Source organism: Carex rostrata, chromosome 11, assembly GCF_964058835.1.
Source record: "Carex rostrata chromosome 11, lpCarRost1.2, whole genome shotgun sequence".
NCBI classification, from domain to species: Eukaryota; Viridiplantae; Streptophyta; class Magnoliopsida; order Poales; family Cyperaceae; genus Carex; species Carex rostrata.
The window spans coordinates 2,067,606-2,083,862 of record NC_135928.1 but is presented as its reverse complement, the minus strand read 5'-3'; the positions used below and the strand labels follow the sequence as shown (position 1 = coordinate 2,083,862).

Genomic DNA, 16,257 nt, shown 5'->3' with positions numbered 1-16,257 from the left:
TTCTCTTGTGCTTCCTCCTACCCTTATTAATTTTGTTTGGGTCCGGCCTGATTGTGGGTGCTCCAGCTTCAAATGGCCAATTGTGGGCGTTACCAAAGCCGGAAAAATTACCTCTCCATGTGTTGACATAATTTTCAACGCTATAATAGTGGCTTACATAATTCGTCGAATTTAGACGTAACTTGCAACACACCACTAGGACATGGTCGCAAGGAATGCCTGTAAATTGCGGTTTTTGACACTGACAAACAGGCATTCCCCTCTCTCCAAATGAAAATCTAACTTCATACTTCATGTCTCCCTTCACTCCCTACAATAAATAAATTAAAATAATTAAATGTTACCATTTATAAATTTAAACTGATAATTTAAGTAAACAGCTGACATACCGTTCTGACGACTCCATCATGAACTACGACCTCAAAAACGTTGGGTCCCATTGGTATCACTACATGCTTTAATCCTTTTGAAGTCCGATATTGTAAAACTGATAATATGTTATGTGAAAATCTCATTCCTCTTTGAACCCACTGTTGAGCGACCTTACATCTTTTCACATACCAATCCACAATTTTGTAAAATGTGCGCTCAACTATTGCTGTTACAGGCAGCTGGCGAGCCACTCGAAATACGTTATTCAAGGATTCTGATCCGTTTGTAGTCATTATACCCCACCTATTCAGGCCTCCGTCATGACATTGTGCCCACTTATGGAGTTGCAAAGGCTCTTCTTCGAGATTTTGCAACCGTTTGCCACACCACATGACATACTGATGAGTAGTAATACTCCTGCCTTTTATCAAATCCATACCCTCATAAAACCTCCAAGGTTTCATCTTACACACAAATTTCTTGAATAATTTTTTGATAATTTGGTCCTTGCACAACTTGTAAACATTTGATGCAATATGTTGAGAACATAATCGATGAACTGCTTCACCCCTTTCCTCACACCACCCTAAATCAGGTCTATCAAACACTGAACGGATTGCAGCATGCTGGTCTGATATAACGCATATCCGACCAGGACCGACAACATTTTCACGTACAAATTGCATAAACCAGCCCCAATTGGATGAACTCTCCTCATCCGCAATTCCGAACGCAATTGGTAATAATTGTTGTTCTGCATCATAAGCGCATGCCATGAATAATTTCCCTTTATACCTGCCGGATAGGTGTCCAGCATCTACACTTATAACTGGTCGGAGATATGGCCAGGATTCAATGCATGGACCGAAAGCCCATGCCACACGGGTGAAAATACGGATGCCCATTTTTGTAGATGGTTCGTGCTTAATTACGTATTTTGTTCCTGGGGTAGACATCTGGATTGCACCGAGCAAGGAAGGTAGCAGTTCGTAGGCTTTTTCCCAAGAACCAAATAAATCAGCAATAGCCAACTCCCTCCCTCTCCAAATCTTGTTGTATGAAGGCTCAACCATTTTGTATATATTTCTAACTGCAAATCGACATGCTTTAATTGACATCTCTAGGTCCTCCTTTAGACCAGGTTTGATTACATCTGCAATCATCCTGGCAGTCAGCTGACGACTATCTACTTTACAAGCAATACTGTAACAATTGTGCTCGTCTGGGTTTGTTGCAATTGTCCAATTTCCCGTCTCAGTGGTTTTTGCGTACACCTTCCATGGACACCCCTCTGCTCTACATACAACTACATAACCAGTACGATTGGTATATTGTTGTTGTAATTCTAAGTTATTATCTAGGGCAAATGCACCCAACTGGGATTTAAGATCGGCTTTGGAGTTAAACATCTGTCCCATTGAAAATTGACCGTCAATTCTGGGTGGATAACCAAAAAATGCTTCATCCTTGTACGGCATCGGCACATCGTCATTAAATGCCGGAAAAGGATGCTGCAATCCTCGATTAATAAAGGGAATAGAATTTACCCACTCCTTCATTACATCTTGCATTCTAATTTGATCCTCCATTTCAGCCATATCATCTTCCCCGACAGCTGAGCCACCAAGGTCAGAGTTTGTGTCTGAGCTAGTATTATTATTCATCTCGTTAAAACGAGTTACCAAATCATCCACTATCGGTATTTCGGGTGGGTCATCACAATATATGGGTGAATCAGACACCGTTGTGTCTCTACTACTTCCAGGTACACTACCCGGATATGGGTCATAATTGGTATGACTATCAACTGGTACTGACTCAACCACTAAATCAAGAAGTTTAAAATTCAGTACCGGAGTGGCATATTCAAGCATCATGTGCCATATCGTTTCCTCGTCTACACTAAATAACTGGTATTTTTCCGCTGAGCCAGGTGGTGCCGTGTTCAAACGAGCCTTGATTGTCAGATCGAATTGACTAGGGAGCAAATGAATGCTAACATATATATGTTTTCTTAGCTCATGAAGACTGGTTGAATTAGTAACAGGAAATGTGCAGGTCGGTGCGTCTGAAATTTCGCGTCCATAATAAACATTTATTATCACTTGAGACATTATCTGAACAAAAAAAATTCATAATCAATAATCGATATCATTTTCAATTTTACAACCTAAAATATGATCGTCATTGAAAAAATAAACTTACTACAATTACTTATACTACAAAAAGAAAAAATTATACATAAACCATTTATTTATACTACAATTACTACATAAATCATAAATAAATAATCCAAAAATTACTACATTCATCTACACTAAAAAAAACTACATGCATATACACTAAAAAAAACTACATGCACATAAACCATGCATCTACATAAAACATGCAAATAAATAAATCATCCAACAATTACTACAATTACACTAAAGAAACCTACATGCAAATAAATTACTACATAAACTATTTTTTTATACTACAATTACAACATAAACCATTTATACTAATAAAAAAAATACACATAAACTATTTATACTACAAAAAGAAAAAATTATACATAAACCATTTATTTATACTACAATTACTACATAAACAATTTATTCTACTCATTTATTCATAATTGCAGATTATTTATCAAAAATAAAAGAATCAAATACATACCTAACGAAATTTGTAGATCTGAAGCTCTTTTTGTTCCTCTTTCAAAAATATACAAACTTATGTAATTAAAAAAAATAAACACACTAATTATGAGAGTACAAAAAAAAAATTTAACTGAAGGAAGGAAGGAAGAAAGAAAAAAGAGAGAAGATGAAAAAAATGGGGAAGAGATGCACTCACTCGACAAGGAAGAAGCAGGAGGTAATCGTGCCAAGGAAACAAATAGGGACCGGACCGTGGGGTTCCCACGGTCTTGAGATATATTCATCAAGACCGGACCGTTCCCACGGTCTTGATTTCAATTTGGGTAGACCGTGGGAACCACACGGTCTGGAAATCAAAAAAAAAAAAAATTGCGGATCTTCTGTGACAATTTTCGTGCAAGTGTGAAGAAATAAAAAAAAAAAAAATTCCCAAGACCGTGAGAACCACACGGTCTGGAAAAAAAAAAAACACAGACCGTGGCGTTCCCACGGTTCTTATGGTTTTTGAAAAAAAAAAGTAATCTTATTGGTTCCCTAAAAATTCTATTTTTAATTATGGTTTATGAAAAAATTTCGATTATCCCGGAGGAGCTAAGATATTTAGTTTTAGTAGGATATGACAAAATTTATGAAAGAAATGATTTTATAATTATATATTTTGTAACTCAAGTATATGTTTCTTAATTTTTTTTCTTCTGAAAATATAGTTAGAAGTATGTTTTTGAAAATTTTCTTGAACCTGGTCGCATGTGGCTCTCCCCTGCAAATTATTGTTGTTAATTACTTTTCCTAAATATTAAAATACAAAAAATTGCGGCTAGTGGGAATTGAATCCTTTCTCAATATATTAAAGTAAACATGTGATCATTAGATTAAAGTAAACTCTATCACTAGATTAAAGTAAACATGTGATCATTTATAAGGGGACTGGACTATATAAAAATGTTTCAAAAAAATAAAATTTAATTAAATCTTAGTATATATAACTAATATTTTAAAATCATAGGGTGGCTTAGCCACCTTTTGATTGGCTTTAGATCTGCCCCTGTTGTTGATTGTTTCTAGTCCATAATAGAGTGAAAAATTCCAATATTTATATTGATATAAGCAGTTCTGTTGGCTTTTACAAAAAATACAATTGCACCCAGGGCGAATTTAAGAACAATGAATTTTGTAATTTTTTTTATTTATGTATGATTGACTCCCAACGTACTAAATACATTTCAAAATCAAAGATGCACTTAAATTGTAGATTTTGAATCAAATTAAGAAACTATATGGAAATATGAATATTGTTTGAGAAAGCACAAGTAAAACAATCTATGGTATTAAAAGAAGCTACGTACATATATAGGAGCGATATAAAGGTATACAAATATCATTTTCAATGAGCAAATTGCACAAGTTGATGTACGCATGCACCTATAAAAGGAAGGGCATGCACTGCAGTTTTCTCTCCAAGGCGTCTTTCAAAAAAAAAAAAGTTTTCTCTCCAAGGCCAAACCAGCTTTGTGTGTGAGTGAGAGGTAGCAAGCTCATTAAGACTACATGCAGTTTACACCGATGAGCAAACAGGAGAGTAAACAGCGTCTTCTTCCACCAAAGGTATGAGTGTGTGTGTGTGTGTATAATAAATTAAGCCAGTAGTTTTTACTTTTAACAAATGAAAATTAAGTGAAGTAATGATGTATTTACATAATTGAATGAGCAGTGTCATATCGTAGCTAGCTACTTAATTCTTCTATCATTTGTTTTGTACTTTATATCCACAAGTATTGCATATGACAAGTCATTCCTAATTACTCAATGATACATGAAACATCATTAATAAGTGATTAGTTTTTGCAGCAGAAGAAGGATGTGGATCTTCAGCGCGCATTCTCAGATATACCAAACGAGAAATGTACAGTTGAAAGCACCGAGATAGAGCTAATAAAGTGCGACTGTTGTGGCATGTCAGAGGAGTGCACCATTGCATTCATTTCAGGAGTGCGAAAAATCTTCTGCGGCAAGTGGGTTTGTGGGATTTGCTCTGAGGCAATAAAGGAGATTGCAAAACGATCACCAAATATGACCATGGAAGAGGCGCTAGAATCAAACATTTCTCTTTGCTCTAACTTTAATAAAACAACTCGGCTCAACCCTGAACTCTCCTTCGCTGGTACCATGAGGGATATTGCAAGGAAAAACTCGCTTAGGAGAAGATCCATGGATAGTGTGCACGAGAGGTCGAAGATGAATCGAACAATGAGTTGTGGCCCGTGGCTTGAGATAAACCAGTTATCAATTTAGTGATCAACACTATTCAGTTGTTGTTGTTAATTAATTATTCGATTAAAGTTTGCATTTTTCTGGGAGACATAATTAGACAATCGATGAATTTGCTCCTACTAGCTAATTGTACTAGGAAATGAATAACTTTATTATATATCTTTTGATCATACTGTATTTCATGTATTGTCTACATAACTAATATTGAAATATTCAACATTGTGATTGTTTTATCTCTGCAAATAATTGATTACAATATCATTTCGTTATATGATCCCAGGGATGTAAACTTAGCTTCTTTTTTTTCCTTTCTGAAAAGTAAGAAAAATACCTACTATATATTTCACTAATAGAAGGATAAACTAAATTCGTGTCATGCACATTTGTAAATAATTGTTAATCTCAAGATTATGCGTTTATAATTATCTCAATAGTTCTACAAGTACACTCCCATTTTAATACTTTTTTGCAGAGAAAGAAAATTGCACTTGTTTGTCAGATTGAAGCATATAAATATTTAAATCTTCAATAGTTCGTTATAATAAATTGAAAATTTTGTAAAGAAATAATTTCATCAGCTCCTTCCATCTTTTAAGATTTAGAAATTATTTTTTCTACAAAATAATTGATGGTGCTGCATTACTTACCAAATGAACCCCAACAATATCTGGTCACACAAAGCAATGAGATATGAAAGGACAAGTTAAACGAAACAATTGCAATCAAAATAAATTATAAATCATGGCAACACTTTAATTTCAAATGATCAATACTTTGTAAAATCTCATTGTAGTACTGAGTTACTGAAACATATATCTTGACGAGCCCCATTATCTCAAGGCTAATTAATTAATTTAGCACGGTTATGCTTTTTAATTTATTTGAGATCAAAGTAATTACAAAAAAATGTTAATGAAGCTCCGCATCTTCCCAAGCAAAACATGTTAGGCCCAAAACAGCATTATAAGAACAAAAGTCATTGGTTTGTAGTCCAAATAATAAAGCCCAGTTCATGATCGGCCCATTATTTGCTTATAACACTGAATGTCTGAAATATTTTTAATAAGTATAAAAAAATCATATTATAGTATAGAAAACTATATATAGTCATAGTAAAAAAGTTTTTTTATACAAACTTGTGATTTGTATCTTCTCCAAATGCATTTTACTATAACAGTAATGATTCCGAAAGTTCATACGAACTAGTACCAAATCAAAATTAAATTTCTGCATGCATCTATCTATTTTTAACTGCAACACCTACGACATATATATACGTTACATTTATTACAAAAATTCTCAGCCTTATATATCTAAAAAACCATAAAACATCCAATAAGTGGAAAAGAGTCTTTTAATGCTAATTGCACTAAAACGAGCTAATATTGAACTAAACAAATAATTTTAATACTTATTGTAACAATAGAGACTACTGTACCAATACTGGTACAAAGCCCCTGTGCACCAATCATCTTTAACTTTTGAGTATATTATCATCTATTATGGCTGAAATCCACACTTTTGAGTTTTATTATTTTTATTATTGAGTGTTGTATCACAAGGAGGTCCAGCCAGATGAGCCCCAAGGATCCCAACTGATCCTCTCGATCATTTCAGAAAGTAAAGCAAAATCTATTCTCAAATTTGCGTTTTCACAGACCTTATTATCGTGAACCTTTTTTTTTTTTTTTTTTAAATTATCCTAAACTTCACTGGATATGAAGACATCCTCATATTACATATGAGAATATTTTATTGGTTGAAAAAGTGAAAAATTATTCCGCACAAAATGACATTATGAGCTGATATTCTGACAAATTGATAATACAGAAGAGTGTGCCTGTTTAGAAAGAATAATTAAAAAAATAAGGAATGATTCAATGTTACGGCAGTGTTATATACTTGATCTAAAATAAACGCATCTATAAAAGCACCATGACTTCTAATTAGATTTATAAAATTTGACAAATCGTGCTTAATTAATCATTGGTTTGATCTTATTATTATTACTAAAATTAAGAATGATGTTATCATTGTTATTATTGTTTTATATTTGTATTTGTAAAAATAATGCTCTCTAATTGTTCCTGATGTTGTTGTTGGTACATGTACATATATATTTTTATGTTTTAACTGAACATAAGATAATTAGTCAAAGACTCAAAGTTTAATACAGCACAATTTGGAAATGACCAGAACTGAAGTTGCAGGAAAGCAAAAAAAATGAAGCATACAACATTATAATTTATAACAAAACAATTTAAAACACTGCAAAAATGAAGAGTACAAAAGTACACAGTTGCTTCCGAAGCATAAAAAGAACAAGTAGCCATTAAGCAAGAAATAGAACAAATACGATCCAACAAATTTGGGAAAAGAGCATGCTATATTCTTTGTATTAAACAGTTGAAAGAATGTGTTCTTTCCTTATTCAATAATGATATCATACGATTGAAATCAATTATTTCCTTCATTCTGCTAACACCAGCTATTAAATTGGAACTGAACGAAGAAGAACAGCCTCAATTGAAAGTCCGGGTCCAAACCCGAGAAGCATCCCAAATTCAAGGCCATCTCCGGTGGTTGCCTTGCATTCTTTGATCGATTTCTTTCTCATCTCATTCATGATGAAAAGCACCGTAGGAGCCGACAAGTTTCCAACATCAGTCAGCACCTTCCTTGTCATCATGAATTTTTCCTTCTCCAATCCGAGTTTTTCCTCAACCATCTTTAGAATTTTAGGACCTCCAGGATGAACAATATAAAATAGAGAATTCAAGTCTGTAATCCCTAACGGTTTCATTGCTTCCTCTACACAACCTCTAATGTTTTCAGAGATATATTTTGGTATAGAAGGCGCTAAGGTAACGAGATTTCCTACCTCCCGAGGTACCATAGCAAGAGTATCCATGGTATTTAGAATCATTGTTTCTCTTGCCAGAACAAGCTCAAAGAGGGGACGCTCCACTTCTAAATTGGGATCAGCACCAACAATGACAGCAGCAGAACCATCTCCAAATAGAACTTGAGAGACGAGATCATCTGGATTAGATTCAGAAGGACCCCGAAACCCATGTGTGATGATCTCAGAAGTAACTACTAGAACACGTGCACCACGGTTGTTTTCGGCGAGGTCCTTGGCTAGACGCAAGGTAGTTGCTCCAGCGTGACATCCTTGATAGTAAAGCATGATACGCCTAACCGAGGTAGGGAGGCCAAGTAGGTGCACGAGTTTGACGTCGGCACCTGGGCATTCAGCACCGCTATTAGTGCAAAAGATTAGGTGAGTTATGCTGGATATAGGCTGACCCCACTCCTCAATGGCCACTGTTGCCGCCTCTTTTGCAAGCTTGGGTACTTCTTCTGAGACGACTTCCCATCGGGCATCTAGGGATGGTGCAGAATGGTCGGCAATATTTGGATGTTGCTTTAAAATCTCCCCATCGTTTGCCATGATGCTCAAGTATCGTTGTTCAATAGTTGTACTCTTACCTATAATTTTCCAACAAATGTGTGAAATAAAATTATTGCAAGTTGGTTCCGAGAAGAATGTGCAGTGGCTCTTTAAAACTCAAAATGGTACTAATTAAGGCCACGCTTACATTTTAATTATCAAATATTTCCATTGTGTGCATTTCAGATGGTTGATCTCAAGCTATATATAGTTTGTAATATAAAGGTGGACGCATTCATCGTAACAGCAGAACAAGTTTTCTATGAGATATTTTTCCGTTGCTTGGAAAATCTCTTTCAAGAAATTTAGAAAATGTGTAATTAATAAACTTAATATTAAATGTTCACTTCTTCATAAAAATCCTAGCATCACCTATTCAATATAAATTAAAGTCCTTACTTAATAGGAAACTAATGGAGTTAACAAATATTGGGAATAAATTAGAATGAATAATTTATATTTCATTTTATGATCAGAGAGCGAGCAAGTCAGATGACAACATTTTTAAGATTATGCAATAACTAATAAAATGGAAACTAACTTACATATCCTGGTCATCTTGTCCTTGAGCTCAGTAAGATGCTCGCTATTGGTAAGGCGAAAAAACTTGTCGGGATATGTGTCATGAGGGGCAATGGCATCTGGGAGTGCGGTGCCGATTGCAAGAACAGCGGCAAGGCCATTAGACCTCTGTGATTGCACAAACTGCTCCATGGTTGTGTATTACTAAACACTTGATTGTATGTATGATTAGAATGCAAGGATGTGCTTATGGTTTGCTCATGATGATGAGGCCTTAAATAGTGCAACATTGGTCTGCTGAATATATATCTTCCGAATGTTCTTTCGTCTAAAATTTAACTTTGATTGTTTAAAACATTTGATTTTATTGGTTCTTAGGAATAAGTTGTCTCTCCCATCTCAAATCATTAATTTAGTTGGGTTGGTAACTTGGTACTTAATATGATGGCATGGCAAGCAACAATACGATTTTTTTCTTCGGAGAAAACAAAGTAAGAATTGATGTTGAGATATTATGTTTGTTATTTTCTTTGCTTAAATTAACTTAAAAAAAATGAAACCGAATTAAAGTAATAATCAAATCTAGTACAAGGTATATAACTTAGTTCATATCGAAATGAATTTCTGACTGCAATTGCTTGCATAAAAAGAGTGCGCCTGTACTAGCTGAAAGTGTCAAAGTGCTCTTATATATGCTAATTTTTTATTAGCTATATTCATTTTTTTTTCTTTGCATCAAAGACGGCCATTTTTATTAATACCCCCAAAAAAAAGTTAATTTTAAAAATAACCCCGCATTGAGTTTTTTTTTTCATAAATGCCTCCACCGCTGGGCCCATAGGCGGCCCAAAAAAGCCACCAGACTGCCCCCTGCAGAGGCAGGCCACACCTCTATTAGACCGCCCCTACCACACCTCTAGCAGACCGCCCGGGCCAGGGGCGGTCCACTAGGGACCCGACCGCCTGTGGTCCGGCCGGTCCTCTTTTTTTTTTTTTTTTCTTTTTAGATAATCTTAATAATTTTATGAAGAAAATGAATATTGCCATTGAATGCAACTAGGTTAGATGGATCAGAGTAAAAATTAAACAGGATCTGCCAGTATTAATTAAAAAAAATTCTTAGAAATGGATTATTTAAATTTTCAATGGTGGATCTCTCTCGTTGTAATTATCAAATTAAGCTGATCTCATCTTTACAAATAGCACGAGTATAACATGCGATCTGTTTGACGAAGATATGCATAATCTTGTGTTATTTGTTAATTTGAACCAGACATAAAACATATCAAGAAAGCTACCATTCTACAATAAAAAAAAGGGCTTGTTGCTTCTTGTAGTCTAACATTTGATTAAATGACTCAACAAATTATTGTAAGGTACCTTACACTTTAATTTTGATCAAACTAATTTATTTAAAAAAAATCTTTAGTACATGATTCACAAATAGTAATGTACTTTCAAAAAATTTGAGAATAAAGATACTTTTTTTTAGAAGAACAAATAATGATACATTAAATCAGTGTTGTTAAAAGCGACTGTTTAGACTCATTAACTGGCTGATAATTAGTTGTTGGCGGCAATCAAACTATCACGGATTTTCCCGACTAATCGGCCGATTATTTATGATTATGACCGATTATTCCCGATTAATCGCTTGGTAGTACCAGTCCGTCCAACAAGTGTATACCATTATTACAACTTAAACTTCAAAAAACACAAATGAGTTTATAAAAAAAATGAGTTCACACACACACACACACACATACACACACACACATGTATTATATATACCATTATTACAACTTAAACTTAAACTTCATTATATATACATATATATACATATATTATATTATATATACATATACATATATTACATTATATATACATATATAATAAAAAAAAATGAGTCTATAAAAAAAAACCCAAACGACGTTTATAAACAAAATACCAATCATTGTATACCTACCGAAAACATAAACTGAATTTTTGAGGTACTAAACGATGTTTTTTTGAAATTCTTATGCTTCAGATCTGTCTCGTCCCCCCTTTCCGAAAAGTGATCATACGCGCAAATTCGACTTTCCTAGCCAAAGTTATGGCTGTTTAAAGTTTTTTCAAAAGCCGAACTTTGGAAATTCATAACTGATTGTAGAAAAATCCAAATAAATTAAAATTTGTGTCAATTCTGTGTATAAATGCTCTACATGCTAGTGTAATCACTTTTGCAATTTGATTCCTGTATCAGTCCAGACTTGCTGATTTACCAGAAGAGATCAAATTTGATGTTTTTAGTGCTTGGCTGCTGAGTTTGGACTTAGTACTATACCAGATGTCAGTCTAGGGTGCATTGTGCATGAACAGAGATCTAATTTGAGATTTTAATATATTTTAGTAGCTCTAAACTACTGTTTTACTATCAGAAATAAAGAGAAGAAGATCAACAAGCTGTCAGAGGTTGGAAATTTTTGAATTAATGCCAAGTCCTTAATTAGTGCTATCTTTAAACTTATGATATCCAACTGACAAACCAAATCAAAGTTATAAAGAGTTACGACATCGCTTCAAAATATTAAAATCTCTTAAAAAAAAAAAAAAGAGGACCGCCCCTGGCCTAGGCGGTCTGCCAGAGGTGTGGCCCGCCTCTGCAAGGGGCGGTCTGATGACTTTTTTGGGCCACTTGTGAACCCAGTGGTCGGGACATTTATGAAAAATAACCGAATGTAGAGTTATTTTTAAAATTAACTTTTTTTCGAGGTATTAATAAAAATGGCCGCATCAAAGACCTTATTTGTTATTTTCCGCAAATTAGGATGGTCTCCATCTTTATTTGAGGTGAACCAGAGCATTAGATTTTTTGTTTAAGTTTTTGTTTTTATATTATTTATTGTTGATTTTTGATTTGTGTGTGTGTGTGCAGGTGAAATAATGCATTGAACCTTTAGTTTGTCAAAATTATCGGGCAGTTTATTCTCTATATGTCATTAACTTGATGGTAACTTGCGTCATATTTTAGTAACATATTCATATATACATCATGTCAAGAAAAGTTACTTTAACAACAAGAAGCTTTAAATTGGTAAAAAGATAATCTTAAATTTTTGCAGGATAGGACAGGTTCTACTTCACATTTTATATGATTGGGTCTATGAGTTGAAAGACTTGGAAGGTTTCCTGTTTCCAGACTCCAGTATACTTCTCATACATTGTTATTTGGTATCTGCTTTCCTTTTAAATAGGTAGCCAAAGGTAAACTTGCATCGTCCAGTGGAGGAACTTGTATATGTCTTGATGCATGTCCCTGTCGATCATTTTTCTAGACACAGAACTAAATGATTTTATTATTTATTTTATGTAATGTGATTTTGTCGTTAAAAGCAATGTCTGATCTGTGAAAAAATAATTACAACGAATCACGATTGTTGACTTTATTTGTAAAAAACATTTGCTGTGACACATGTACAAACACGTCTTAATTATCACCACAGATGTGAATACTGATAATTCAATTAAATATATATTTAATTGAGACTAGAGATACGAGCGTAAATTAAAACACCCACTTTACTTACTCTATATATATATAAAGTGATGCTATTATGCTTTGGAAATTAAAATAAGTGTTTAATTCCTGCTCATATCTCTATTTTCATAGTTCAAATAGTCAATTCGAACTTCTCAATATGTTATTCATATTGAAATGTGCTTGGAGACCAAATTTTACATTTAAAGTGGGTGTTTTAATTCCTGCTCATACAGGGGCGGACTCAGGATTTTCGTGGGGTGGGGGCGGGGGGGAATGTTGAATCTGGTTTAAATTGTCGGATTTAAACTCATTAACTAATTGGGTACTCGATAAAAAAAACAATGTTCCAATACCCTGACTTATAATTTCTGATCCTATAACTTATAATTAATATTACCAATCATAATTCAAGAAATTTATTTTGATTTTAACACTAAATTTAACCCGAATTACAAATCAAACATGCCGAGAGGGGGTGCAAAAAAATTTCCAGAGAGGGGCAAAGTCAATCGGTACCAATAGATCACCACTAAAACTCAAAATTCAGGGGGGGGAGCTGCCCCCCTGTGCTACAGTAGATCTGCCCCTGCGCTCATATCTTCAATTTTCAAAGTCCAAATAGTCAATTCGAACTTCTCAATATGTTCTTCATATTGAAATGTGATTGGAGACCAAATTTTACATTTTTTTTGAAATTTTTTTACTATTTTTTAGAATTTTTGAAAATTTAGAAAAACACTCATTTTCAAAAATTCTAAAAAAATAGTAAAAAAAAATGTAAAACTTGGTTTCCAAGCACATTTCAATATGAAGAACATGTTGAGAAGTTTGGATTGACTATTTGAACTTTGAAAATGGAGATATGAGTGAGAATTAAAAGAATTTTTTTATAAACCATAATTAAAAAAAAGATATTTACCAAACCAACATGATTTTTTTTTAACAAAAACCATAAGAACCGAAATGCCATTTCGGTCTCAAACCTTTTTTTTGAGACCTAAATGACATTTCAGTCCCTAGTGATTTCACATTTTTATATGAAAAATAGTGTAGCTGTTGATGTAATACCTTGGACCGAGATGTCATTTCAATCGACTGTTTTTTCAGCTGGGACCGAATTGGTATTTTGGTCTCATGTATTTTTTTCCCCTTTTTTGCGCCTCTGTTTTGGCTCAGTTTCGTCCAGGAACCCGCAGTTTTGGCCCGGAACAATTTCAGTTTCGTCCAGGAACTCTTAGTTGAGGATTTTATGTGGCTGTAGGTCTGGAAAAATGTGAAATCACTAGGATCGAAATGTCATTTTAATTTCAAATAAATAAAACATTCGGGACCGAAATGACATTTCGGTTCTTATGGCTTTTGTACAAAAAAAAAAAAAATCATGTTGATTTGATAAAAATCTTTTTTTTTTTTAATTATGGTTTATAAAAATAATATGAATTAAAACACACTTTAATTTCCAAAACATGATAGCATCACTCTATATATTATATATATAATTAAGGATCCTTCGGTACTATATATTCGATAATGAGATAGTGGCAATGTAAAAACTGCTTTGCTACTTTCAGGTATTCCTTCTTTATGGTCCTGAAGGACCAAGCTAAGATGATCAATTTATCATCCCAGTCAGGTTGCAGGTATGCATGCCAAACCTAAAATAAAGACATCAATTATCATTTTGCCAATGTTTTCCATGTGCCGTTGCTTCACTGACATCTATTTTTAATTATTTCATAAAGTTACCATGCTTGGTTGTATAAGGCAGATATAATAAATGCAGAAACTACTTCAAAACTTCAGATCCACAAAGTGTCATGTCTCCTGCTTTTTATTGTTTAATTAATCAGATATGGTGACTTGCTTATTTTGGTACCTGAAATGTCACAAATACATAAATGCCAGATTAAGCGTTAATAATGACCAAAAGGACAAGATCAGGCCCAGTTTATATAGCAATCAGCTTTACACCATAGTAGGAATTATCGAGATCGGGATCGGTCCCGGCCGATACTGATACGGGATCGGGGTATCGGATCGGTATCAGCTCATGATTGGGGTTTTTTTTTTCTTTATGATTTGCTACGTGAGAATCAGCTCAGGATCAGATTGGGGTAGGCTGATACCGATCGGTATCGGCCGATAATTCCTACTATGCTTTACACTTGAGTCTGAATCGATTACACTTGAGTTGTTTATACAGCAATCAGCTTTACACCTCATAACAGTATGCATAACTAACTCTAATGTAACAGATGTAATTAACTATACTAACAACCATAACTAACTATAACAAAAACAACTAATAACTGAATATAGATTAGTCCTAATAGCCCCCCGCAAGCTGACAGGGGAGAAAGCATCCGCAAGTGTAAGCTTGGATCATAGGAAATCAAGTCGGGTAGAGGAGAGTGCCTTGGTAAACAAATCGGCTAATTGATCCTGGGAGGAAATAAAGCGCACATCTAATTCTTTCCGAGCAACCTTTTCACGCACAAAGTGATAGCCTATTTCAATGTGTTTAGTGCGTGTATGAAACACCAGGTTGGGAGCCAAAAATGTTGCCCCTAAGTTATCACACCATAGAATCGGGTTGGACTTGAGAGGCACGTGAAGTTCGTGAAGTTGTTTTAGCCAAACCAATTCGGTACACGCACCCGCCATGCTACGGTACTTGGCCTCCGTGGTGGACCTAGACACGGTTATTTGCTTTTTGGATCCCCAAGAAAGTAATTCTACCCAAGAAAAATACAAAACCCCAATGTAGAGCATCTATCATCCGGGCAACTGGCTCAATCGGCTTCGGAATAGGCATGTAACTCAAAAGAGAAATTAGCACTATTGTGAAGGCCGAAATGAAGAGAGCCTTTGAGGTAGCGTAAAATGCGCTTGACGGCATTCCAATGCTCATCGGTCAGTGAGTGCATGAATTGTGATGTTCACGGCATAGGAAATGTCAGGACGAGTGATCATAGCATATTGAAGCACCCCAACTATGCTTCTATAGATGCGAGGCTCGACCATAGGATTTCTTTTAAATTTAGAGAGATTATCACCTGAGGAGAACGGGGTAGAACAAGGTTTCGAGCCATCCATTTTCAAACGAATGAGGTCTCGAATATATTGTGGTTGTGAAAGGGTAATACCCTTGGAAATCGGTGCGACTTGAATCCCCAAAAAATAGTGTAGTGAACCAAGGTCTTTAAGAGAGAATTGAGAGGCTAGAGAAGAGATGAGAGGGGTCACAAATTTCACATTTGAACCCGTGACAATAATGTCATCGACATAAATCAAAACAAGGGTAATAGACTTGAAATCACCACAAATAAAAAGAGAAGCGTCGGATTGAAAGGCTTTGAACCCAAGATTTCCAAGAACCGAAGCCAACTTGTGAAGATTTTGCTCGGAGGCATAAGGACATGAAGTTTGGTGAAGAATTTGAGGAAAAAGGCGAGAAAGGGGCTTATATT

General features: G+C 34.6%; 1 protein-coding gene across 5 annotated transcripts in view; it reads left to right on the top strand.

Annotated features, from left to right (window-relative positions):
• LOC144562170 (uncharacterized) overlaps positions 1–5,459 on the top strand; it is an 88,066-nt gene extending 82,607 nt beyond the window's left edge. Inside the window, exons 2-3 of one of the 5 annotated variants that reach the window (XM_078311344.1) lie at positions 4,552–4,622; positions 4,869–5,459. In XM_078311344.1, coding sequence (XP_078167470.1) covers positions 4,566–4,622; positions 4,869–5,309 — 498 coding nt within the window. In that variant the 5' untranslated portion in view covers positions 4,552–4,565 and the 3' untranslated portion in view covers positions 5,310–5,459. Of the gene's footprint in view, positions 1–4,499; positions 4,623–4,856 lie in introns of those variants that run through there. The other 4 variants (XM_078311341.1, XM_078311343.1, XM_078311340.1 and 1 more) reach the window with 4 other exon arrangements.
• Positions 5,460–16,257: the final 10,798 nt, after the last annotated feature.